At 45.3% G+C, this 26,644-nt stretch overlaps 1 protein-coding gene across 4 annotated transcripts in view; it reads left to right on the plus strand.

Moving 5' to 3' along the window:
* MYO1B (myosin IB) overlaps nucleotides 1–26,644 on the plus strand; it is a 1,142,119-nt gene that overhangs the window by 697,380 nt on the left and 418,095 nt on the right. For all 4 annotated transcript variants that reach the window (XM_069615684.1, XM_069615681.1, XM_069615682.1 and 1 more), the window contains exons 11-13: nucleotides 3,254–3,372; nucleotides 18,761–18,847; nucleotides 19,327–19,392. In XM_069615684.1, the coding sequence (XP_069471785.1) occupies nucleotides 3,254–3,372; nucleotides 18,761–18,847; nucleotides 19,327–19,392 (272 nt within the window). The remainder of the gene's footprint in view (nucleotides 1–3,253; nucleotides 3,373–18,760; nucleotides 18,848–19,326; nucleotides 19,393–26,644) is intronic.

A 26,644-nucleotide genomic window follows, 5' to 3' on the forward strand; every position in this document is an offset into this window, starting at 1 on the left:
AGCGCTGAAGTTCTACGTGGACCGCACAAAGTGTTTTCGGAAGACGTCACAACTTTATGTGAACTTTGGACCTGTCAATCAGGGGAAGGCTCTCTCGAAGGCTTCCATTTCCAGATGGCTCTCCAGCTGTATCATGTACTGCCATCGGTTGGCAAACCGACCGCTGCCTGGCCGTCGGAGAGCCCATTCCACCAGAGCGATCGCAGCTACCACGGCGTTCCTATCTGGTGTACCCTTGCTGGACATCTGCAGGGCTGCTACGTGGATGTCGACGCACACCTTCACGAAATTCTACTGCGTCGATCGGGATTCCAGGGAGGAGTCCAGGGTCGGCCAAGCAGTGCTGCGCAACCTGTTCGCCTAAGGTGAGCCTGGTGAGGAGGTAAGAATTGCTTAATGTTGAGTTTTGATGTAATGCTTAATGTTGAGCCTTTGCCACCTCCCGTGGTTGTGCATGTGTGTACTGCTATGTATTCTTTTATTCATGAGCATGTGAATCCATGCCAGACCCCATGCTGGAGAAGGAACAAGTTACTTACCTGTAACTGTTGTTCTCCAGCATGGGTCTGGCATGGATTCACATGCGAACCCTCCCGCCTACCCCTCTGCGGCTCTTCACTTGGTCATACGGCCGCTTCACGTGCTACCAAATCTGAAGATGGCTGCCAGAGGCGGGACTTAGGGAGATGGCAGTCATTGGCTGTGGTCAGTATGACGCAGAGATCAGTGATTGGTTACTACTATGAAAGACAGATCAGAAACGAAACTGATACTGATTTTTCTTTACCGAGGATTCCCAGCCTGACGGGGAATATTCATGAGCATGTGAATCCATGCCAGACCCATGCTGGAGAACAACAGTTACAGGTAAGTAACTTGTTCCATCTCAAACAATGTCTGAGTGTAGGCGTTGTCTGTAATTAATTTTAGGAATTTAGGATGTATTGATTTACCGTTTCCTCCCCCCTTCTTTTTCTTTGCCTTTTCTCTCTTTTTTCCTTTGGTACAATGGCGAGATTTATCCTGCATTTGTGCCATTTTTTCTACACTGTTTGATGGATAAATGTATCTTTTAGCCTTTTTGATAATATATTTATATAATTAAAATAATATTTTTTCTACCTGTTGTGTTGGGCTATTTGTACAGCTCTTAGTTCATGAACATCATGCATTGTCTTGTTTGTAAAATATCTAGTTGTCTGCTTTATTAGTTGTGACCATAACTGTTCAATCCTTTTTGCTAGAGTCGAAGTAGTGAGGGGTAATCAATTCTCAGTGCCTCCGAAGGCACCCTTGTTTTTCACACGTTTTCTCGTCCCATTTTGAGAATTGTTCCCCCAGTAACAAAAAATTCGGGATTTGGCCCACAATTTCTTTACTACAGTGATAGAATTAGTCCTGATCCCACCTGGTTTTCTGGTGTCGAATTTAAAGCTCAAGCGGAAACGAGATGGACTGTTCCCTTGACTGTTTTGCTTGATATGAGGGTCCGATAAAGGGGACAGAAACCACTCTGCCCCTTTCTAAAGAACTGTAGGTACAATCATATTGCTCTATCCCCATATAGCCAACTATGCATGACTGTTCACATGAGGGGAGAGCCAATGAAAACACTTTTGGCGGATTCCTCCTTTCCAAAGGGGGAGTCACTGCGAGTGGTATCCTGCTTGCTCTGTCTCCTAGGGGTGTTTAGCGTAGCAGCCTTACCTCCCTAGTCCCAAAGTGGTGGATCCCCAGTGGGGAAAAATGACGAATCACAAAGCACACTCCTACCTACCTACGCCTCGACACACCTACGCAAATGCCCAGCTAAAAAGAAGCAATCGGACTAGATCAATATTGAGCAAAAGCAGCTGGTTTTCCTTGTTGACCACTGGAGAAACTGGCTTCCAAAGATTACCTGATGAGGATTGTTGTGAGTCTGATCTTGATAGCATTTCCTTATTTTTCTCCTACCTCATAATTGTATCATACTGTTAAATTTGCAAACCATGTTGGTGCAGCTGATAAATTGATGCGAGACAGTGTGAAAATCTTCAGTTTTATTTAAATCAAAATGAAAATAAAGACGATGATGTAGGATTTTGCAAGCAATTAAGATGTCTTTCTTCAACTTATTCAAACGACATACGTTAGACACTAATTTGTGCAGCTATTTAACTACAATGTGTACTAATGACCTCTATGGATAAGCTTCGAGATTAGAAAACTAGTCAAAATGAGTCATTGTAAATGTTCTGCATTTGAAAAGGGATTACATTTCATGATCCTGGGTGATGGCAACTACAGATGCTCCAGTCCTTAGTACTTGATATTGATGTCCAAAGATCTGTACTCGTTTTAAAGTTCTTCCACTGAAAACATGAGTGTTTTCTGAGGGGTAGAATCGGCAGGCTCTCCAAGCCTTGTTTATTTGGTTCCCACGATCTCGTGCGTAACCATGTTGGCTGGCACCTGATGGAGTTGTAGTCCAAAAAGAACTGAAGTCTGCAGACCCATGTTCTTTGGAATGGTACCCATTTTAGACTGCATAATCAAAGTGTGGTTCTTTAGGGCAGAGTTGCTTTCAAGGCAAACAATAGATGGGCAGGATCAGATGGCTGTTTGCCGGAAGGCAACATAGGTTTTCTGCTTGAAACTGTTAAACAAAACGGATAGTTTGAAACCTGATATGGCGTTTCCCAGAACACTGCCTATTTCAACTGTACAGAGTCGCTAAACCATTTACCATGACCAATGGTAATAGCTAAATGTATGCCACTGTATAAATAACACCTACAATAAATATGTGGATAGGTACGGCAGGTAACGATGGTGCTTAGTGTGGGTTTGTCATGAACCAAGAAGAAGTGAACCTACTTCAGTGGGTATACAACTTCAGACAGTTCGCTTTCCTCAGTGGTAAAGACTGAAAAGGCGTTAAAATCGAACTGGGAAGTTCCAGTTTCTTATTACCTTTGCTTTTTGCCCCTTCTTACATCAGCCCCTCTTAGCCTATTTGACATACCCTTGCCGCGTCTTTCAGGTTTCTTCAGCAATCGATCAGAAAAGCTGATATTGTTAGCAGTTCTCTGCTTATTAAATGAGCCTGCTGTCTTATTTGACAGTTTTATACACATAGCCTACTTTGAAATGTTCCATCCTTATTGGCTTGCGTCTGGATTAATTGTCATTTTCGTGTGTGTGTAATTTTTCACTCTTTGACAAGTTGCAATGTCCATCAACACTGGTTCTCCCTCTCTACCATCAACAGAACTGAAGGAAATTTGTGAGTTAACGGGCATTGATCAGTCTGTGCTGGAAAGAGCGTTCAGCTTCCGCACTGTTGAGGCCAAACAAGAAAAGGTCTCTACGACGTTAAATGTGGCACAGGTAAGACCTTTAAATGACTAGGAGAGAATTGATTGGTTGATCCAGGTCTGTGCATGCTTTTGTCTGTCTGATGGAAATTCACAGCTTAAATTTCCTGCGCATCCTTCACTGTAGACAAACATCATCATTGTTTGGATTAGTAGCGACTATGAAAAAGTGCTTTACATTAGGTTTTTTTTTGGTGGCTATGAAAACTGCTACGGGGGGAATCCTGTCAACTGTATTCATATTTGTTTGTCCCATTCATAAAGCTGTTCAGTTCATTATTCCATGTAAAATGATGCCAAGCAATGTGTTGTACGTGTAGTATTTGTGTATTGTTTATGGTAGTCCACATTCAGGATGTCCCTGTGGCTTCTAGCACCTAAATGATTTTACAACTCTTGTTTTCTGGCGATGCAGTGTTAGGAGCCAGAAAAGGAAGCACTGATCTCGATTCAGAGCCTGCATTTTATTGGGGGAAGTATTGAATAGATGTGCAATTTATTTTGCTGCCAGGCACCGATCCTAACACTACTCCCACTAGGAAGCAAAATGATGGATGCTGTGAAAAGAAAAGGATCCCGTGTTCATAAGCATTGTGATATGCATATGGCGCGCACACCATGAACTGCAGACGCCATAATCGTCTTGCTTACATATTACAGAGAAATAAGTGGGAAAGAAACAACCTGATTTTTGTAAGCTTTTGGATGATGGGAACGCAGCTTTGAATTGGATGTTGCGAGCATTGGTGAGCACACTTACCTTGATGTAATATAGAATTAAAGTTATTACCATTAGTGACTTTCAATACTGTGAATGCCCATTTTGAGGCAGAGCAAGTAGAAAACGTCATAGAGAAAATGAAGATTAAAAATGGCACAAAGAACTGTGAATGTTTGGCAACTGTTGAGAGCCAATAGTATAAGACCAAACAGTACCCGATTATACTCTAGAACCAACAGTACCCTAGTGTACCCCCATGATAAAATGTTCCTAAGAATCTTTCATTGCTTTAGAACTGTGTAGGGCACAAAAACACAATGGCGAGCATTTTTTGTAATTGGTTATTTATAATGTGCTTAATACCCAGAGGTTTCTAGGCGCGGACCCAACCAGTGTTGCTGTGTCATCTTGCTTCCAAGGCAAGCGCGTTGCCCCTGAGCTATTCTCCCGAGACTAATCCAAGCATGATCCCCATGGAAGGACTAGGTGGATTTGAAGCAAGTTCTCAGATCTTCAGCACAACAAAGTTCAGCTACTGAAAATACCCCAGTAGGGAGGAGAATAATCAGGTTTGATACTGTTGGGAGGTTCCATCAATCAAATGAATAGTGGAAACCATTAAAGTAGCACAATCTCCTGTTTTCTTCAACTACTGCACATCGTTTGCCAAAATGACATTAACACCACATACTAATATAAGGATTTCCCATAACTCCTTCAAAAGTAGCATAACTGTGCCCACAGTCTGCAAAGTTTAAAGGGACATATTCCAGCTGGACTAAAAATATCAATCTGCAAAATTACACTCCAGCCAAGATGAATATCACAGTACGTGGCTATTGGTGTATGACCCCTAATAGGCAATTTGCTTATCTACTGACTCAAAAGTGGTTCCTGCTAACTTGGCTGCCCTTTAAAGGAACTTAAGTACTTCCCTGTTCCCTGGTCTTTCAAAGACACATCGTCCCTCTAACCTATCATTTGTCCAACAACTCCCAAGCACTGCCAGGCAAACAGCCTGGACTACACAAGTGGGGAGAAATGGGATATCTGATTCCAAAACCAACTAGCATAACTGATGAGGCAACATACCGATGGCTCATGCATTATTCTTGCTCCATACAAACGTGCATTCCTCAATGCCACCAACAGATCAGCAGTGGGGCTCCTGTGTCCACGTTGGCTGCCATACATTAATGCGGCCGAGCTGGCTAGGACAACCACCACGAGAAAGAAAAACAGCTAAACACTATTTCAGGTTTTGGGACCCCTAGCAGCAATTCTGATATTTCTGCTTCGGTGTTCCGCACAAATGGGGTTCAGTATTCTCAACCATGCAGCAGCATTGATTCCCTGACCCTGAAAGTCATGCCCTGGATAAATCTTGTTATTGCCTGTAACCCATGTTCCTTTTTCTATCCACGCTTCTCTGGGCCCAACAAGCAGTCACTGGCATCATTTTTGATCTCCTCTGCATTAGCGCTCAAATGAGGCCAAAACACAGATTGAAGCACTTCACAAAAACAGTGAATAAATACATTTTTTGCAGCAATCCTGTCTAGTCAATTTGCACCCCAGGAAGCAAATCATTGAAAACCTAAACAGATCCTGTCTTGCGCTTAAACAGCCATCTCAATATTTTTTAACCAATCTTCAATAAATAAATGTGGGTGGTCGATCTGGTATGATCTGTGCTTGCTCCGGCTGTAGGTTGTACAGAACTTATGCAGGAGGAGATGAAGAATTGTGAGCCAGGCTTCTTCGGATCAAGACCTTGTGATCACCAACTTTTCTTCTTTGTTCCTTAGTGTGTGCCAAATAAGGACCCCTCCGATCTTTCTTGCCTCTGTGCAACAATTGACTTCTTGTGTGCATGCTTTTAGTCGTATTTGTAACCATGGCATGGCTTTTAACACCAGAATTGCCAACGCCAAATCAGTAACGAGAGAAATCTTCTCCATCTTTAGGGAGCTTGAATCTCCTGCTCCCCCCCCCCCCGCACCCGCCCCCCCATCCACCATTCTAAAAGACACAGCATGGTGCAACAAGATTCAAACAGCCCTCCTGGACAAACTTGAAACATTGCATACTAAAATCCTAAACCACCAAAAAGCACTCTCGGACCTCCTTCCCAAACCTCGCGACACGGTGCCTCCAACTATTCCTGAGAACCCCACTCCTGTGTTTAACTTCAGGGAACTGACTGAATCTGAGGTCTGTGCTCTCCTCAACTCCATCAAAGCCTCAACTGTAAAGGCGACGCCTGCCCTGCTCAGGTCATCAAAGACTGCGCTTCTGTCCTCACCCCAGTCATTACCACCTTTATCAACTCCTCCTTCCAGACAGGCCGCGTCCTTATGTCACTCAAAGAAGCATGGGTCCGCCCGATCCTGAAAAAAAAATCACTCGACCCGCTAGTCCCTGGGAACTATAGGCCTATTACCACTGTGCCGTTCCTACTAAGAATTCTGGACAAAGCAGCCTATCTGCAAGTGCAAGAATTCATCGAGAACAACCACCTCCTCGGTCTACGCCAATCCGGCTTCCGTCCGAGACATGGCACGGAAACTGCCTTGCTTGATCTAAAAAACCAAATGGACGATCTCAGAGACGTAGGCAAACCCGCACTCCTTCTCCTATTGGACCTCTCTGCTGTCTTCGATCTGGTGGATCATCAGACCCTATGTCACTACCTCTCCACCGCAGCTAATTTCTCTCCAAGCACCTGTACCTGGATAACCTCCTTTCTAAAGGACAGAGTCATGAAGGTTTTTTCTGACTCCTCATGTGCCGACCCTAGTCACATCAAATGCAGCGTACCACAGGGATCCTGTATTGCCCCCACTCTATTCAACCTCTTCACTAGGCCACTCTTCCTAATTCTGGACGTCCTATGCATCTCTTACACCAACTATGCGGATGATACTCGGGTATTAATCCCCCCTCTCAGGTGACTACCAGTGTGACCTTAACACAATCAATACCATATACTCTACTATCCAATCCTGGATGGCAGAGAACTGGCTCTGTCTCAATAGTGAGAAGACAGAACTTCTACTAATTGGATCTTCAGGCACCCTAGGAAAACTGGGCGAGCAATACTCATCCTTCATTATCGACAACATCCCCATTGCAGTCTCCAAAGTCATTAAGACTCTGGGAGTGTACATTGAACGTGACCTATCCATGAACAGGCAGGTCAATGCCGTCGCTTCTGCATCAGCATACCACTCCAAACTGCTTAACGCAGCTAGACCCTTCCTCTCCCAAGAAAACTGTCTCACTATTGCCAGGGCGATTATCGGCTCCAGGATCGACTACTGCAATGCACTCTTTGTAGGGACCTCCCGCAAAAACCTGGCTAAGCTCCAATTAGCTCAAAACAATGCTTTGAGAGCCGCCACAGGCACCTCAAGACACGACCACATCTCGGAAATCAGGAGGAATGTTCACTGGCTCCCCGTCAAGGAGAGGATTGTGTTCAAAACACTGGCCCTGACGCACAAAGGCCTCCATGGGCTGGCGCCACCCTACCTAGCCCACAGAATCATCCCCCACACCACTTCCAGACCATCAAGAACGGCCTACGCCAACAGAATAATTTCACCCATCACACACACAGTGCGCGCGGGCGGCTCAAGCTTCCCCAACATGGCAGCCACCCACTGGAACGCTCTCCCACCAGAATTGCGGCAGATTGACTCTCACGCTGCCTTCAGGAAAGCCATCAAGACTAGGCTCTTTGTCTAAACAGATGTCTGAATAGCCATAAGCGGATGCACTCACTGTATGCCTCCATGTAATGCCGAATGTAACTGTTCACTATGTATTTTATCATTCTGCACCAAGTATTTTTGTGGGGCCGCACAGTCTGAGTCACTGCCCTGCAGCTGCACAGTGGAGGATCGTTTCTCTCTGTGTATTACAAGATTGGTTTCCTTGTAAGCACGAGTGGATTTTCTCCATGCCTTTGTGCATATTGTCATTTACAACCCACTGCTGAGTGGGCATGAACGCAGGACGTTCTGTTTTTCACCACTGACCACACCAATGAGACTCGCCCTGATGAAGGAAATAATTTCCGAAATGCATTGGCTTTTTTAGTCTAATACATGTGGATTGTGGCAACTGCTTCCTCACTAAGGATCATTAGTGATAGCTTTTTGTTTGAACTATTATGGATAAATCATTTTTGATATGAATCAGAAAGACTCATCTTCCTTTCTCTAAGAAGTATGGTATATTATGGATACTTGAACATATTGTCGTGAATCAGATATAAATACGTGCCCATCTTGGGCCCCATATGAGAGCGGTTGTGTGACCCAGTATTATTACTTGGTCTCCAGCGTGTGCCGCATTCTTGTAACCCTGAATCATGTCGCCTTACATGTCCTTCATAGCGCCTCAATGCCCGAGGGCTGCAGTGCGCTCTATAAATATAAAAAATAAATAAATAAAAATATGGTTAGATCCTGTACTAGCACTGTTTTTGTTTTCAAAAGCTGTACAATTCACTTTAAAATCAATATATCACTTTTCGGAGGAGAGGAGGAAGTGTACGTTGGCACTGCCAATAATACAATATTTGACTGTAGACTAAAAATGGGTGTCTGGCAAGCATGTATCACAGCATGTTATGCCAGGATAGGGCTGAAAATGCATTGTATAGTCACCATTCATTATACCACCTGGAAGCTGCCATAGTAAGAGGCTGAAGGTAGAACTTAAAACATGTCTCCTGGCTACAGAATCCGTAGTGCCAGGGCTCTACGTGCTTGCTAAGGCTTTCATTTTAAAGTCACCGTGCTGTGGAGAAAAATGTTAAAGCCCTGCGGCAGGTATTTATGCAATAATTGACTGCTTAGTCCTTGTGGTATATGCTGGAAGACTACCTAATACAGACAATGCTTTTTCTGTAAAAGAAGTGTTGTAAATGTTACTGCATTGCTTTGTGAAGGGCATGGGGAAGGGTAGCCTTTGTTTCATAGTTCAGACCGATGTCTCAGGCGGGAACTTAATTCACTGAGCTATCTCGGCAGCTGTAAAATGAAGCTCCTGTTGAGTACATACGTAAATCTTTGCTACAGAAGAGGCTACAATGCCACCAAGCATTTTTCAGTACCGGTGTAGTGCATGATGTTAACAAAGGGGTGTAGACACTTTACAACGCGTGGGTGTTCAAACCGGGTACACACAGATTGTGTACATCTGCATCAAACATTATCCATTTTAGCCCTGTGCAAGCCGCAATTGGCATCCAGTACAACTACATTTTTGGTGTACTTTACAGGTTATCGGAGGCATTTGATGTTGCACCATTTTCACCAGTTTTGTGCTGCTTTTACTATTCCATGGCTTCTGTGCGTTTTCTAGCCCTAGTCTCACAAGCGGCAAGACTGCCTGTTAATGGGTGGCAGCAGCTAAGGGCAGGATGGGCTTGTCTGTGAAATGTTTGGAGACTATGCAGCGTACTTGGAGCACCACGATCAATCTATCTACCAAGCACCATTTATTTATCCCACAAACACTGGTCCATCCACCCACCCACCAACCTCCATCCATCTACTAATCTACTAACGCTTGCATCCACTAACCTAAATTCCATCCATCATCCACCAAAATCCTATCAATCCATCCATGCATCTACTTAAATTCCATCCATCCATCCACCAGACCCTGACCCTCCCTTAAATGAAAGTTATGCAATGATACAATGACATTCAAAAGGTGGCGTTAACAGACTAAGTGTGTGATTTTTTTAAAGTTGGGATTGGAGAAAGGCATACAGTATCTATAGAAATGATCTCAAAATAATAATTAATTAATTTGTAGAATGGTGTGAAGGATTGGTTACCACAAAGTAGCTCTGTAGGCGCTTCCTGTGCCCCAAGGTGGTGCCTTCTTGCAACATAAATTCTCAGCCAAAGCTTAGGTCTCCAGGAATGCCCTACTCTACTAACCAAAGTCCAAAAGGAATAGCCAACATAAAAGTTCAAACCTATTCTTTCCAGGTTCTTTACAAACCTTTCAATATCCAACCCTATTCTGTAAAGAAATAAACAAAGGGAGGTTCCCTGCGCTTTCCCCTCCAAGGTATAATTGTGGTTGTTACCTCTCCATGGTCTCCTCTTCTCAGCACCATGACCCATTCACATCACACACATCTATTGGGCCTCTCTCAGACCTCTTCTCCACAGATGTAGTTCTCCTAGCCTTCTCTGTGGTATTTTGTTTTTCAGGACTCTATTCGCATCGGGCCCTCCACGGCATCTGGTTCCCAGAACTCGATTCTCGTAGGACTCCATCTCCTTGTGTTCTCTTATCTGCAGTAGGAATTTCTTCCCACTCACTCAAGATCTTTTTCATGCAGTGATGTTCTGTCTCTCCTACCAGAGGCTGCGCTCATCAAGAATCCTGGGGAAGAACTGGTTGATCAGGTTGACCTTCCTTCTTCAATCCGCTGTACTAAAACCGTGTGCTGGGTTACAGCTTTACAGCAATAGTCTTGATTGTGTAGTCTGGCTCATGTATCTGGTCGAGCTTCTGCTGCGCAAGTGACGGGTATAGTACCTTGTTCCTGGGTTCACGTGGAGATTGCTACCTGGGAGTGTTGATTTGCATGTCTGCTTCCTCCCAGCCGTAAATTTGAATGGCTTTTCCGAGCCTCTTTTATAGACCCAAACTGGTGGGCGTCTTTGTGAGCAGGCCTTGGATTTGTCTTTCATACCAATTAGGCTTTAATTGAGTCTGCTTATTGTTAAGCTTCTGATATTGGATAGGATTTGAACTGAAGGTATTCAGTTTAATTGCAGTCATTGTGTAATATAAAATGATTTCTAATTTTGGAGGATTACTTTTCTTCCCAAGTGGGGACGAATACCAAGCCTACTTAATAAAATTAGAAAGCAAGCCACTGGTCTCAGAACCAGTAGGAGAAAGGGAGTGTGCTAAACTATCATGGTCATATTATTCCTGCTAAAATCTGAATTGCTACTGCAACGGGTCTGCTGGAAGGCACTCCTGTTGAATTTCCTGTAAATTGTCAAGCTGACTCCCAGTGTCCATGGGGAATACTGTGACGATTCACCAGGTCTCACCACTTCTCCCCAGGGAGGAGCACTTTCCTATGAGGCTAGGGAGGTGAGGCCACTACCCAATAGTCCCCTTAGGGTTGGTAATATTCGGGAGGACCACATAGGGGATGCACTTCCCACCTGGGGATAAGGACATCAACGTGGGGAAAAGCCTCCCTAAAATCCTATCAAATCATTCCCTAACCTCATGGTCACTTTTTCTCCCACCATTGATAGTGGAACCATGTGTTATTTTAAAGCCATGACTGTGACAAATGTGTATAACATACTGGGATGAAGAAGAACATAAGCCTATGGAACAACCATATGCAAGATCAGCCAAGTACTGTAACAGTGGCTCACTGGAGATATGCAAAGTGGCAAAGAGACTTTCAAAGATGGTGATTTTTAAGTTACCTTATCTACAATTGATGGCTGGTGGCAGTGGTTTACTTTTTCCTACCATTGTGTGTTGCAGCTGCAAAACAGCACCCATTGGTGGCGCCCATTTTGTCAAAATGGCCCCGGCCGCCTTATTTTGCCATTTCTTGTTGGAAAGGTCCTTCTTGAGATTTACTCTGCGTGCCAAACCAGGTTTGGTCCCTTTGTTCATTTTGTCTTTGGTGGTATTCACTGGTTAAGACCTCCTCAGGCTCCAGCATGTCTGGCAGTAAGTGAGGGAGGTGCCTGAAATTCCCTGTGCTTAATCCCCTTGGTTACAGGAATGCACCCAAAAGCGATTGGCCGGCTGTGCTGTGTGAGTGACAGCTAGGCTGCGAATGAATCGGAGAAACCTGCATAAAAGGCCAGGCTTTTTGCTTGGAAGGCAGTGTCAACCACCGGACGAAGGAATCCGAAGAAGAACTTGGAAGAGACGCCTGCTGCAACTCCTGGACCATTGGTTTTTGCCCAGTGAAGCCCTGTTGCTGGGCTGAAGCTCCGAATTCACCTTGACTAGAGAAGCCCTGCAACGGACGAATTCTCCCCTTGGGTTGGTGGGACCAATCAACCCCAAAGTGAACTCGTTTGGACATCCTCTCGGAGCTGGCTGTACTTCCATTGCTGCTGCAGTAACTGAAGTGCCATGGATAGGAACACCAGACAGAGTGCGTCACTTTTAAGCCGGACCAGAGCTCCAGGAAGAACCTCCGGACTCCCTTGAAGCAGGACTGACCAAGCCTGAGCCACCTCAACAGAGTGCTGGCCCCCAGATGTGAGGAAAGTCCAGAGTGGTATCCGCGGTGGTGCTATTTGCGAGAGACGCTAGGAGCTGAAACCATGAAGTGCAGCTGATCTGAAGTTTGCCCATTGCTGCAGCCGACCTTCCAGTTGTACATTCGTAGGGCAGGAGTCCCCAGACGTCCTCCCTCATGTCCCCACGACTGAGGCCCAGGATCTACAGACCTACACAGGGACAGAAGCCAGCTGGAAGCAGTTTTTCTTCTAACCAAGGGTACTGTAAAACTAAGAGGATTTACCTATTGTCGTGTAGCCTTACTAGCTCTCAGCTGAGACTTGTCTTGTTTGCCCTTGCAGAGTTGCTTGCAGCTTTGCCCCTCACAAGCTTCCCAGCTTATGGCCCTTCAGTGATTTTGTTTCTACAAACTTTTCTAAAAACATTGTGCAAGACTTCTACTTACCTACAAGAAGTTCTCCAGCTCCCCTAGACTTTGCTCAACTAACATTGGCTGTCCTGGCTCCATGAGACTCTTCTTACCTCTGACTTTGTGCTTTTGCCTTTCTCCCAGGAAAGGGTTAATTTACTTTGCATTAGAGGGTTTAACCTTTTAAGTGCCAAGGACGAGTATACTCGTCCTTTTTACATAGACTTCAATAATAGCCTGGCACTTAAGTACTTGCAGTTTATGAATTATTTGTTAACCTTTGTTTAAGTCCCCTGTCTAACCTTTGCACCAAACTAAGTATTGCTCTAAATATACAAGTGATAAATCAATGTCCACATTGTCCTAGCTATTTAAGTCACCTGGGGGTGTAGGAAGTGTCTGTGTGCCATCCCCAATGGGTATCATCTGATTGGAGAAACCAAAAGTGTGTTTTGAAGTATATTTTAAAGTGTTACATGGTTTGGTACCTTCTAAAGAAGGCTTATTCAACTGACTGTTAAATACATTAATAATTGTTTAATCAAGAAACCTTGAGTGTAAGAGTTTATTTGAATACTTGTCACTGTGAATCTCTGTGTAAAGACCCTACTGCTCACATTGACCCCTCTTGAGATGAGCTTGGCTGCTCAGCCACACTACCAACCTGTGTAGTACAGACTTATACCAAAGGTTTAGTTACCTATTGCCAGGAGGACAAGGTTGGTGTAGTCTCCCAAAAGGTACTGCCCACAATCTTGCCTAACAATCGTCCTGGGAGCTGGCAGGGAACTGACTCACTTGGTGGAGGCATGACCGCAGAAAGGTGGACCATTGCGTCCATAAACGACACCAAGACCACCAGCATGCCCCGTAGACATGCAGGAAGCAAGGAGGAGGGGAAAACCCCGTGAAGAACCGCAGCTGTGTCCCCAAGATACCGCAGGTAACGGGAACCGCAGGAAGAGACCCAACACAGTGCATCAGGAGTCCTCTCCCTTGCTACAGTGGTATATTCAATACCACTGATCAAGCACACTGTGTCTGGAGTCCTTTCCCTCATTACAGTACGCCACCCAACACTGCTGCCCAAGCAGAGTGGAACGGGAGCCATCTCCCTCATCAGTGATTCACCAAATACCTCTGTTGAAACAGAGGACATCGAGAGTTGTCTCTCTCATTGCTGTGGTCCAACAAAAGTTATTGGAAGATTGAGAGCTTTGGGAAACAATCTCCTCATTAAGATATAGAAACCAGAAGAGAGACACAAGAAAAGAAAGATATAGAGAACCTTGCAAAAGATATCCATCATCAGTGTGTTAAATGGAAGCCAAATAAAGCTATGAGTTTTCTACTTCCTCGAAGGAGTTGAAGAGACTAATCCAGGTTTTCTGCAAGAGTGCTTAAAGACCACTGTGGAGAACTTTTATAGAAGGAACAGGAGAAGTTAGTCATTCCCCCTGGTTCCTCGTGATGGGACATTGAAGGATTTACTTCTACTAGAATACTGAAGCAGCAATGAAAAGGGGGAGGCATTCTCTTGGTGAAGGAAACCCAAACATCACTTTAGTTAAGACTTATGTTTATAGTGTTAGGATTAGATTAGTTGTCTTCTGATGGAGGACGGAGAAAAATTAATTTTGACGGACGTTCTGACAGCTCACTAATGTTGTCCTAGTTTGAGGCAGGCCAAGACCCTTAAGTGGGGGAGAGAGGTTTTCTTGAGTCACTCAGTTATAGCCCACAAAATGATCCCTCTTTATCAGTCTCCTTCTACACCCTCAAAATAAACATCAAGCAACTCTGTGCCCATTGCTAAATTAATGGAGCAGTCCATAACTAGTACTTTGAACTAGACAAGCCTACCTTTAATTTGCCCCCTCTATGGTACAAACATAAACTACCACAAAGTTGAATTGTTAGTGACTGTTTATGCAGAGACATTTAGGCAAGATGTTTGCTCAAAACTTGCCCGGTCAGCTCAAGTTTTCTTAACCTGCAAGTGCCATTTGGGATTACAAGAGGAATGGAGCACACCCTCTGCATGAACACATAAGCTCCTTCCACAAAACTCCTCACTACTTTGCTACAGTGAGTCAGTTTGTGAGAAGATGCATTGAAGGATAGATAAAAGCTAAAAACATCTAAGAGCCACTCAACTTCTACATCTCGCACATAGCCATTGCACCTTAGGATATTAAATGTGAGAACGTTTTTTGAATTTTTACACCCAGAACAATACCATATCAGACAAGTCCACTGTTTGAAATCTCCATGCATGTGCTGTTAAAAGATGCCAATAAAAATACATTATTAAAGTAGATACTTGTTTGTTCCATCTAACCGAATGATTAGAATGAAAAAGTGTGCAGTTGGCTTGGCAAAAAAAAAAAAGTGTGCAGTTATTTTTGGCAACCTTTCCAGTTTGCATGTGAGGGTGCCCTTCAGGATGGCCCTTTACGATAGTTGAGCGCCGTTTACCTTTAGGACAGATTTCAAGAGCTATTAAAACTACTTGTTCTTAAACTAGATAGATTTGCTTATGTTAACATGCACAACTGGAATACAAATATTGGTCCTGATGAACGCAATGTAGTAGTAATTGTGCTGAAACTTATAAGTTATACACCAACTAAATAGCCGGAACAAGAAATAACCAAACAAGCTTGATTGAATATATGAGTAAATTAGCTCTCTCTATTACCTATCACAGGTGGCTGAATGTCACTGCTTTGTTAAATCTTTTTCCTAGTTAGTAACCGGGATAAATCTGATTTAAATGAAATCCTAAGATTATCTATTTTTGTATGATCTTATGTGTGGTATTTGGTTTGGTTGTTATGCATTTAACATTATGAATTTGTTAATTTTTGTATCCTCTAGTCGTGTATTTTGTATGCTAATTTTTCATGCGTGTTTTAATGCAATGCATTTTGTATGTTCAAAACATGTATATAAGATTTGTTGCACATGTTTTGTTTGTCTATCTTTAGTTAGTTCTTTAATTTTTAACATCAATGCATCTGTTCTATACATGTGTATTAAAGTGCACAAAATGGTGCTGGTTTTCTAAACATGGTTGATTCTTTTTTTTAAAATGAGCCTTTAATATACTTCTATGAATTGACTATTCATATCAAACACAGATCCTGGGTTCTTGATGTGCTCTTATATACCCATGTTTTTCTACTGGAGGCTGCCTTTCTGTGTGTGAAGAGAAAAATGGCAACGTTGCCAATTTTCTCAAATATTTGCAGATCAAATGGATGCCAGACTTGCACAGGTTTACCAGAGATGATCACCTCCAGTGAGTGGTTGTGGATAAGGCAGTTTATCATTACATAGGCAGTCTTTTTTGTTTTCCTGGTCAATAAGGGATTCAAGGGTTTGTGTATTGGTACGTGTTTTGCTGAGCTCAATATGACCAGACCTCGCGTCACAGGTGCAGCAACACGACCCTTTTCACTTAGCTCCAGCCATTTCCCACATTCTAGTAATTGTTTGAATGGTAAATGGCATTTTGCTTCCTTTTGGAGCAAGGCCCCTGCACTTCTCACAATCGGATTCCCTGATTTTCAAAATGTCGGCAAGTTACCTGTGGAGTAAGTGATAACTCTCTCCTAGAAGCAGAGGTTGGTTAGGTGGCAGTACTGAAATTGCACCCTTTCCCTGCCCTAGTTATCCTAGTTATACCAATTTTGTTCTGCACCCCCATTTATTTATTTAAATGAACCCTGTGATACATAACTTGGAACTGGTGAACCTTTTTCTGGTCATGATTGCAGTGGTTTGATAAGGCGAATGGGACGTTGTCTAGGTTGATTAGGCAGTTTGAGGATTCAGGCCTCTGAGTAACCAATCTCACTTAAGCAGTTACTTTTAGTCTATGTGTTTCCGATTCTGCAATGCAATGTTCTGGGAAGATCAATAATCAAATGTCCTTATTGTGGTGCGGTGATATTAAGAACACATGGACATTGTTACATTTTTATTATACAATAATAAAACAACTCTACCTTAAGATGTGTTTGCGCATGTGGTTGTTGCTTGTCTTGATATTGTCAGTCACTAGATGTTTTCTTAATGTCTTCGCATGTCTTTAACATTTCTGTCCTAAGGTTCACCGACTTGCACATTTCGTATAACATCTCTCAGCCCATTTTTAAACTTCCTAGTGTCCCTTTCAGTCTTCAGGCATCTTTTATGCTTCTAGGTGCTCCTCCCACACTATTGTTACTTGTGTGGGCTTCTCAGCACTCCCCCACCTTGTCTCTAGGTGCTGTCTAAAAGTCCTCTGAAGTTTCTGCAGATGACAGCAAGGCACTAGGAGTCCTCGAATATCTCCTTTAGCCTTTCTAGAGCTGGATGCAGCAGGGTTTCTCCAGGTTTTTGGCCAGGGATGGGGCTTTAGATGACAGCAAGGCACTAGGAGTCCTCGAATATCTCCTTTAGCCTTTCTAGAGCTTGATGCAGCAGGGTTTCTCCAGGTTTTTGGCCAGGGATGGGGCTTTCAGGATTAAATTGCGCTAGTCAACTAATGGGCTGGAGGAGTTTTGAAACTCTGAGGCGCTGTACGCGCTCCCTGCCAAGCGACTGTAACTGTGGGGGGGGACTTGGGATACTAACCATTTTGACCTCTGGTCCATCATTCATGGACCAGGGTGATGCGTGGCCCCATGGGCTACTCTTTTTGGTCAATGACTTTATTTCTTCCTGGAAGTATTTAGTTCCTCTACTTCGATTTTCTCTTGAAGGAATTTCTACAATCTCAGGCCCAGAAGCAAAATCAATCAGTGATCTTTATGGAATTGGAGCCCTGGTAACCATGCAGGGAAGTGCTAATATTGCCCTCTTAAAACACATCGGGTGCAGATTACCATTTGCACCAGTGCAAACAAAATGAAGCAAATAGGTTTTGCGCGTTACCAAAATGGACCTTTAAGGATTTCCCCCAATTCTGAATATGTAAAGATTTTTGCAATGTGGTGTAATTGTTTTTGTTCCACTGTTTTCCTGCCAGCATGATCCGGGAATAGAGACAATGAGGCTTGGTCCACGTTCAGCTTGCACTCTATTGAACACATTTCACACGAGGATTGAAAACTGAGCGCGTCAACATACTCTCCTGCAAAATATGCTTTTCACACAGCAAATTTAGTAAATAAATAAGGCTGCTTAATTTTTGGCTCAGTGAACATATTACAGATTGTGACAAATCCTAGTTTCCACATGCATATTACACAAGCAGCAGCAAAACTGGTGCTAAATGCAGTTGCTCAAAGTTTAGCATCTGTGCAAACGAGGACTGCTGATAAGTGCTGTTGGCAACTCCTGCTATAGACCAGCGTGAATTCTACCAGTTTATAAGGGTAAGGGAGGTCAGAGCGTTTTGATAGTCGATACTAGTCTTCTCTGTGTCTACAAATGATTCCTGCAAACCTTCACATAGTGTTTCATTACACAACTCTGCACACGCAAAGCTACTCCATACTGGACTTCCAAAAAGCTTTCTGTAAAAGAAAAAAGACATGTCGGGTTTGTCGGTTCTTGTCTATCGGGTTGCCAGCAAATTCCAAGAGTATTACAGTAGATGTCCCAATCCTCCTTAATGTGAATTCCTCCCTCCACCCCCGCTGCACTCCTTACTGCGGAAGGACAACTTAGGAATGAATTCTGCTGCAAGTGCAGAAACGAGTGGCGCTCAAACATGTTGACTTTTTTTTGTATTGGCCATGTCTCTTTATTCTTTGAGCTGATTCTTTGTAAGTGTTGTTTATTTTTTTATTTTCCCCTTTCTGGGTGTTGGCACCCTTTGTGTTTTTTTTTACTTATTACCTGCATTTAAATGTGATGATTTCTTCTGTTCCATAACTTGAGCTTATTCTTCAAAGTGTTTTCTCTTCTATGAGCCTAGACAAAAAGATTTGAAGATGAAAGTTTCATCTATGCATCAACCTGCTATAGAAAAGGTCAATTACAGTTAAAATGCCTTTTCCTTCCTAGGCGTATTATGCCCGTGATGCCCTGGCAAAGAACATGTACAGTCGATTGTTTTCCTGGCTGGTAAACCGAATCAACGAAAGCATTAAGGTATTTCTTTTTCAAAGTATAAAGTTGTGGCGGGCTATACAAAATAGAATTGCCAATAGTTGGAATAATTTGTATCTCTGGCAACCTGACCCTGTAGCAGTTTGTTCTACAGTAAAACACGGGGCGCCTAGACTTCACAGTAGAAGCAGTAGCTGCAGTGAATGTTGTGTTTGTTGTCTTGTAACTAATGACATGTCTGTTCTTTGCTTGTTCACGTGTCTCTTGGTTGGGACTGCATTTTCTTGTCCTTGCTTAGATCGCGTTATGGGGCATTCCTGAGTTGAGAGTAGATTGCACCATGCTAGGAGGTCTTCTAAATTGAAGCTTAATAGTGAAGGTCTGCTGTGGCAGCATGCTAGAGCATGAACACGTATTTAGTTACATGTTGAATCATAGGTGTTAGGATTTTGGGCTGGACCTGTGAACATGAAACGATAGTCCGTTCACGGCAGCTAATTTTCATGCATTTCTTTTTAAAGGCACAAATTAAAGTGCGGAAGAAGGTCATGGGAGTGTTGGACATTTATGGCTTTGAGATTTTTGAGGTAAGTCTGTCGTTGTTCTGTGCTTTGTTGCAAACAAAATTCCTTTCAGAGCTGCGATGTAAATACGTGGCTCCATGAGGGACAGGGACGGGGAAGCATGTGGGTCGTCGCAGTGCAGCATATGTGTTTTATTTTATTGTTTATTTATAATGCGCTTAATACCAGCGATTGGTTTCTAAGCGCGGGAACGGGATTCAAACCTGTGTTCTGCTGTGTTGCCTCGCTTCCAAGACAAAACTTGTTGCCCCTGAGCTGTCCTTCCTCGCCCTCCCTTCTTCCTTACTGCCATATCGGCCAGCAAACAGCAAATGTTCTAAAACAGCCAAGGAAGGAGACCTATCTGCAATGGCAACATGTCAGGTTTCATGCTATGCATTGTTAAAGTGCCATGGCACTTGGAGGTAGTCCCCAAATGCAACCAATGTAACATGTCTTAATTTGTATTCCTGTGCGAGTCCAACCTGAAGAATGCTAAACCCCCTGAAGTCGAAAGTTATCTTATAGGACACTGAGCGTAGATGGTAATCTCCTGAAGGACTTTAAATACGCAAGCGCTTTTTAAGTGCACTCATGTGGTGGTGGTCAGTGCTACAAGTTCATCTATTTGCAGACTGGCAAACTGTCGCATCTGGATTATGTACATGAGGGATTTTGCTTTTTTAAAACTATGTAGCTCCTTTTATTTTAAATGTTGTGAATAACTTTTACTCTTGCGTCCTGTCCCTTTTCCTCCATACTGCATGGGCATCCCTCGCTAGGGACGGGCGACGGAACCTTTTTCACCAGGAAAAACCTACTTCCCCTTTAAATTTTGAGGTGCATGGGGGGGGGCGGCCCTAGGAGCATGCGCTCCGCTGACTCTGCCCACCAGCGCCACTCCTCAGTCCCCTTTTCCGCGTCGACGGGAACAGGGCGATTTCATCAGCGCTCCTCGGTTTGACTACGGACATGTAATACCACACGCTCTTCCCTGGAAACTTTCTTTTGTCTTTTTTTTATCATACAGGTACTCGGTCCTCTGGCGCCACACTCATTCCCGGCGCATGTCGACTTCAGCGGGCTTCAGCAGGTGTCCAGCCTGCGAGCGGCTCTTCCCTACATCAGATCCCCACGATCTTTGCCTCTGCTGCCACTGCCCCGACCACGGATGGGAGGGCAAGGTTCTTTTACCCGGTGTTCACCCAAGGGGCTACGCCCTTGTACTGGAAACATGTCCGAGGGGGCGCTTGGAAGCAGCACTACCAGCGACTCTGCCGAGGATGACGCGCCTACCAGGCCTCGGCCTGCGATGCAGGGTAGGTCTCGTGCTCAATCGCCAAGAGTCCTGGAGGAGGCCGGGCCCAGTGAGCCAAGCACCATGACTTTGGCACATGGGTTGCAGCTCAAAAAGATGGCCGCCACTCCAGACAAGATGCCCGCTCGTCCAATACCTCCTCGAGGAACGGAGCAGGTGGGAGAATGAGTTACAAAGTGGCACTGGTGTCAACCAGGTACATGGCCTATAGCTTATCCATCAGCAGGGCAGGTTTACCACCCAAACAGCTAGACCGAGTATGCACCAGCCTCAGCAGCCTCCCGCTACCCCGTCAATATTGCCTGCCACACGACCAGCCTGCCAGGACAGGTTTTGAAAGGGATGTAATCAGGGACATTCTGCCTCCGGCCCCTCCGCCTGCACCTATAGTCATTCCTCCTATGGCTCCATAGCTGCAGGCCCCGGTGCAGCCCCTGCTGCCCACGCTTGCTCCTTCGATTCTTGCTCACCTGCCTCTCACAGTTCAGGTGGTTCCATACCAGCCTCCACTGCGGCCTCCGACTCCGGTCTCCACACCTCGGCACCCAGCACCCCTCCACCCACTCCGTACCAGCCGGACACGGATGAGGAAGAAGACCCCGACACACCATCGTCAGCCAAGGACTTCACAAACGTCTTGCAGGTCGGGCAGAGTACTTGGGCCTTCCACAACCCGAAGTCGAACAACCAGAGGCGGGGGTACTTGCAGTGGTCCTCACTCTACGCCCTGTGGCTAGAACAGGGATCCCGATGCAGAAGGAGGTTGTCGCCTTGTCCAAAAAGGGGTGGCTCAAGCCCCATTCGGCCCAGCCTGTCAGTCAGTGCCAGGACCCCAAATATAGGCAAATGGAGGGGGAGCCACTCTTGCTGTCGGCCCACCCTCAACCACACTCTTCGGTGATTGCTGTGGCATCACTCTATTCATAGCCACAGTCCTCGGTCACCTCGTCCTCTGCACTGCTAGGCAAGGAGGAGAAGATCTTGGAGGTGTACGGGTCGAAGCTTTATTCCAATGCTTCGCTGCATCTTCATCAATCCAACGCGGCTGCCATGCTGGCAGTCATTAACCAGAGGCTTTGGCAGGAAATAGCTGACTTCCTTTCAGAACTTCTGGTGCAGAGCCAGTCACGTTTCAAAGTGGGACTGGCAGAGGCTAAAATGGTGGCACAAGATATCATGGAGTCCACTGTGGTCCACATTGACACCTCTGGCCGGGCCATATGCATCGCCACGGACATGAAAAGGGACTGCCTGGCTTCGGGCTATTAAATTTAACCCAGATGTCCAGGAACGCACATTGGACCTTCCATTCAAGAGGGGAGACTTCTTTCACTCCACCACTGATGAGGAGTTAGATAAAAAGAAAAACTGTTTGCAAACTGCAAAGTCTTTATCCTTACGAAGGTGACGCCAAGGCATACACCCAGTCACATCAACACTCCGACAATGGGTGGATGTTTGGAGGGTTCCGCGGCTTCCAAGAACGGTGGTCCTGAACGCCTAACCGTTCGCCGAGACAACACCGGCGCAAACAACAAAAGGGAGGGGCAAGGGCTTTTTTCAGTCCCCCTCCTCCACAACAGGCTTAGAGGGAAAGAAGGCATGACGCGTCCCTTCTGGTCCAAGTGTCTCCAGTGGGGGGCAGGCTTGCCCTTCATGCACAATTTTGGCATCAGAGGTTTGCAGACCCTTGGATCCTCTCGGTAGTATCCACAGGGTACTGGCTACTGATCCCTTCTTCTCATCCCTCCTCCCCTCCACTCCCACAGATTGGGACAGCAACTCCGTTGGCAGAAGTTTGGTTGCTCCTCGAATGCTAGTGCATGGAAGAAGTTCCAGCCTCCCAGTGAGGATTGGGCTTCTATTGCAGGATTTTCGGCATACAAAAGAACCAGGCTGGCCTGGGAGTTGTGTTGGACCTTTGCACCCTCAACCTCTCCCTCCCTCTTCAAAAATCCAAGATGGTTTCGCCAGCATTGATCGCAGAGACATTGTGCAGGGGAGACTGGATGTGCTCCCTGGATCTGAAGGATGCTGATCTACACGTCCCGATTTGGTAGCCGCATCGTTCCATCCTAGGATTCAGGATCATGGGCTGCCACTTCCAATACAAGGTGCTACCTTTCGGCCTCAATTCAGCCCCCAGGGTATTCACCAGGCTCATGAATGCGGTGGCTGCCCTCCTCAGGGCGCAGGGCACCCATGTCTACCTGAACCTGGACGGCTGGCTCATCAGGACGAGATCTCTGGAGGCAATTCATCACACTTTCTCCACACTTATGATCACACTCCATGACGGATCCAAAAGACTGGGAGCGGACTATTATGAGTGGCAATTGAACGATCAGGTGCTGCTGGAGATTTTCAGCAGATCGGGCATCCTTGGGTGGATCTCTTTGCCTTTTGGGACAACAGGAAGTGCCAGCAGTTTGCTCCCTGGGCGACCCCTTCCAGTTTCAGTGGTGCGGCATGACAGCGTATGCCTTCCCTCCTACACCCCTGATCCACAGGGTGATCTGCAAAATTAAGCAATCGTGTCACCTCAGCATCATTCTGTGGTGGCCCGTGAGGCTGTGGTTCTCTGAGCTTCTCAGTCTCTCGGACAGGCCTCCCATTCACCTGCCACTGGGCCCAGCTCATCTCCTGGCACAACAGGTGGGCAGGGTCATCCGCCCCGCCCTACAGAAGTTAGCCCTTGCAGCGTTGTTCCTGAGCAGGACACGCTGAATCCTCTGGGTCTATCACAGGCTAACCTAGAAATCATTCAGGGCGCTAGGAGCAAAGCTACTAGGAGCCAGTACAAGAGTAAATGGGTTAGGTTCTGTCACTGGGCCGACTCTAAGGAGATTGACCCCCATACACGCACATTGAATGATGTACTCACCTTCTCTGCAGACCTTGCCCACTCAAGCGTGCAGGTGGATACATGCCGCACCTATCTGGCATAGGGGCCTACAGAAATTCGGAGGTGGAAGTCCTCTTCCAAATCGGTGGTCAAGCAACATTTGGCAGGCCTCGCCAGGCTCTTTCCTCCCATCAAGAAACCACACCCCGTGTGGGACCTCAATGTAGTGTTTGGCACCTTGGAGCACAAACTGTTCGAGCCAGTGGCATCCGCGGACACTAGGCTGGTCACCATTAATACAGCTCTGTAAGTGGGTCTCACCTCTGCTTGCAGAGTCAGTGAGATCCAGGCGCTGGTGGCTTCAGCACCTGTACCACTTTTCACAAGGATAAGGTGGTCCTGAGAACACCGCATTCCTACCGCGTTCCTACCTAAAGTACCCTCCGCTTTCCATCTAAATGAGGAGATAGTCTTACCTACTTTTTTTGCTGACCCTAAAGACGATGCTCAGAGGGTATTGCACTGTCTGGATGTCAGATGCGCTCTGAAATTCTGTCTAGACAGGACCAAGGGCTTCCGCAAGTCGAACACTCGGTTTGTCACCTTCAGGGGGGTCAAGGTGGGTTATCAGGCATCTAAGGCCTCTATAGCAAGGTGGATGGTTTTGGCCATCAAGGAGGTCCATGGGGGGCAGCATAAAGCACTTCCAGCTAACATGCATGCCCACACGGTCAGTCAAGGCCGGCCATCGCATTCCAGCGGCAGGAGTTGTGGCATGTCATCAGCAGGGCGGCCACCTCCTGGGCGACCCCCCTCGGCTTTCTGTAGGCACTACTGTTTGGACGCCGGATCCAAGTCAGACGCGGCTTTCGGACAGGCGGTTATAAGGAACCTGTTTCCTTAAGGAGGGTCTTCTCTCCACCCTGGGGCTCCATTCAGTTGTAATCGCCCATGCAGTATGGAGGAAAGGGGACAGGACGTAAGAGTAAGTAATAGTTACTCACTGTAGTGACTAATGTACTCTTAGTCCATAGTGCCCTTTCCTCCATATGTCACACCATACCCACCCCTAATAATACTGGTGTCATTAGGCAATGTTCAATATTGTCGACGCGTCAATGGGGACTGAGGAGTGGCGCCGGTGGGCGGAGTCATGGGAGTGCATGCTGCCAGGGCTACGCCTCTAAATTTAAAGGGGAAGGTTTTTTTTCTGGTGAAAAAGGTTCCGTCTCCTGTTCCTAGCGAGGGACGCCCATGCAGTATGGAGGAAAGGGGACTGTGGACTAAGAGTACGTTAGTCACTATGGTGAGTAACTATTAATATTTCCATTGAAAGTAGAGCAAAACAAACCTACATTGTTATATTTTTTGCCAACTGCGTTTTTATAACCTTATGTGAGCACACAAAGTTAGTGTGAAAGGAATCGTGAAGCCAGTTTATTTTTTCAATAATTTGTACACTTCTGTGTTTTTTAATGTCATTTATACGAATTAATATTGGTTAAAGTATCTTTAATATTGTTGCTATGCTTGGAACTTTTGCAGAAACGTTGGATTTACTTGCTGTTAACTTGATGCATTTTTTACCATTGTCAACTATTGCTTTTGCCATCTGTGTATTTGTTTAATTAACTCCTTTCTCTTTGCTCTATAGAGTGTTGATTTCCCTGTGCGTACCTATTTTAATTTTGTTTGACCACTGTCATTTGATGCTATTCTTTCCCTAAATTGTTATTTGTGATTCCAGACGGCCGAACAATGTTTTTGTTGATGTGTCCCTGAATATTTTCGATGCAGTTACAATGCATTTTTCTTTGTGGGCCCTAACATTGATTTACTTCTTGCTTCAGAACGCAGTTTTCATTTTGGCCTGTTGCCAGCTGGGTCCGTGTACTTGATTAAATGAATGTGTGTAGGGAGGAAAGTGGAGGCAGCAAGCTCATGTCAGCACAAACTATTCTTTGGCAGTGCTGAGCCAGTGGGATAGCAATGGATTGTTTGTTGCAACACGAGGGGGCAGTTTATTTCCCATATCAAAGATCCGAGGTTCAGCAATTCTTCAAAAAATAAAAAGCAAAGCATTGTTCGGGTTCAAGCTGCAGTGGTTTGTTCGTGAGATCGATTCAAACGGGTTATACAATTTAATTTTAAAAGCTCAAATGCGATTGGAGTGATGAGTAAATAAATCAGTGGTGGTGTACAAGAATTAAGTTTTGAAGGCTCCTGTTGAAATGATCTAGGTTCATTTGGTTTGCTTGTGAAAATTCCCATTGCATTTATTATTAAACATTGCTCATTTTTGATTGGTTAAAGTAGGTGATGTGGCTGTTCCTTTAGGAATTAAAGGGGATCAGTGAATTGTTGAAGTCTTGGCAAATCATCCAAACAGTCTTGATTTAGAATGATATGTGGTCCTACAAAGAGGTTTGCATCCAAGTAAAAGGAGGCCTCAGTTTGTCACTAATTCGGGCTTTGGATATTGACAATTCTTGGACTTTGATTGTTGAAGATGTGAGCCCCAAAAGAAGCAGCACCTTAAGAGTCATGTCCCAACTGATGGAGATCAATTGGCTATTAAGTATACCTTGTACAGATGCATCAAGTGGGATTGTTGCCGGTGCCCCCTTATGCTTTTGATTCATAGCAGCATTCATCAAACATAGTGTTAATTGGAAATCGTGTTTCCAAACGTAATCTGAATCTGTGGCCGTAATCCAGCCATATCCGTGCTCCTCATCTTGGCAGGAACAGACCTGTTTCTTGGCCCGAGCGGAGCGGGTCGATGGCCCTGGGCGCAGAGCTAAATAGCTCAGGCGGTGGCCGCAGGAAGGGGCCCACTCGGAAAGCTTCCATGAAGGTCCAGGTCCAAGGCAGATACACAAGGAAGACGGACAAGGAAACTTCAGCTCCTGGTAGGCGCTTGCAGTGAGGGCTGGAAAAAAGGGCTGTTAGCACCTTTTCACCATCACAAGGCACACCAACCGCCACCATCACAAGGCACACCAACCGCCGTATCTCCCATCCACAGGACATCAAGGGGATGCCAGCAGGCAGTGCCGACCTTAGTGGCAGCAGCGCCCCGGGCAGAAAAAGAACAATTTGGCGTCCCGCCG

The sequence above is a fragment of the Ambystoma mexicanum genome, chromosome 9 (assembly GCF_040938575.1).
Source record: "Ambystoma mexicanum isolate Mex_15411 chromosome 9, UKY_AmexF1_1, whole genome shotgun sequence".
In the NCBI taxonomy this organism is placed as follows: Eukaryota; Metazoa; Chordata; class Amphibia; order Caudata; family Ambystomatidae; genus Ambystoma; species Ambystoma mexicanum.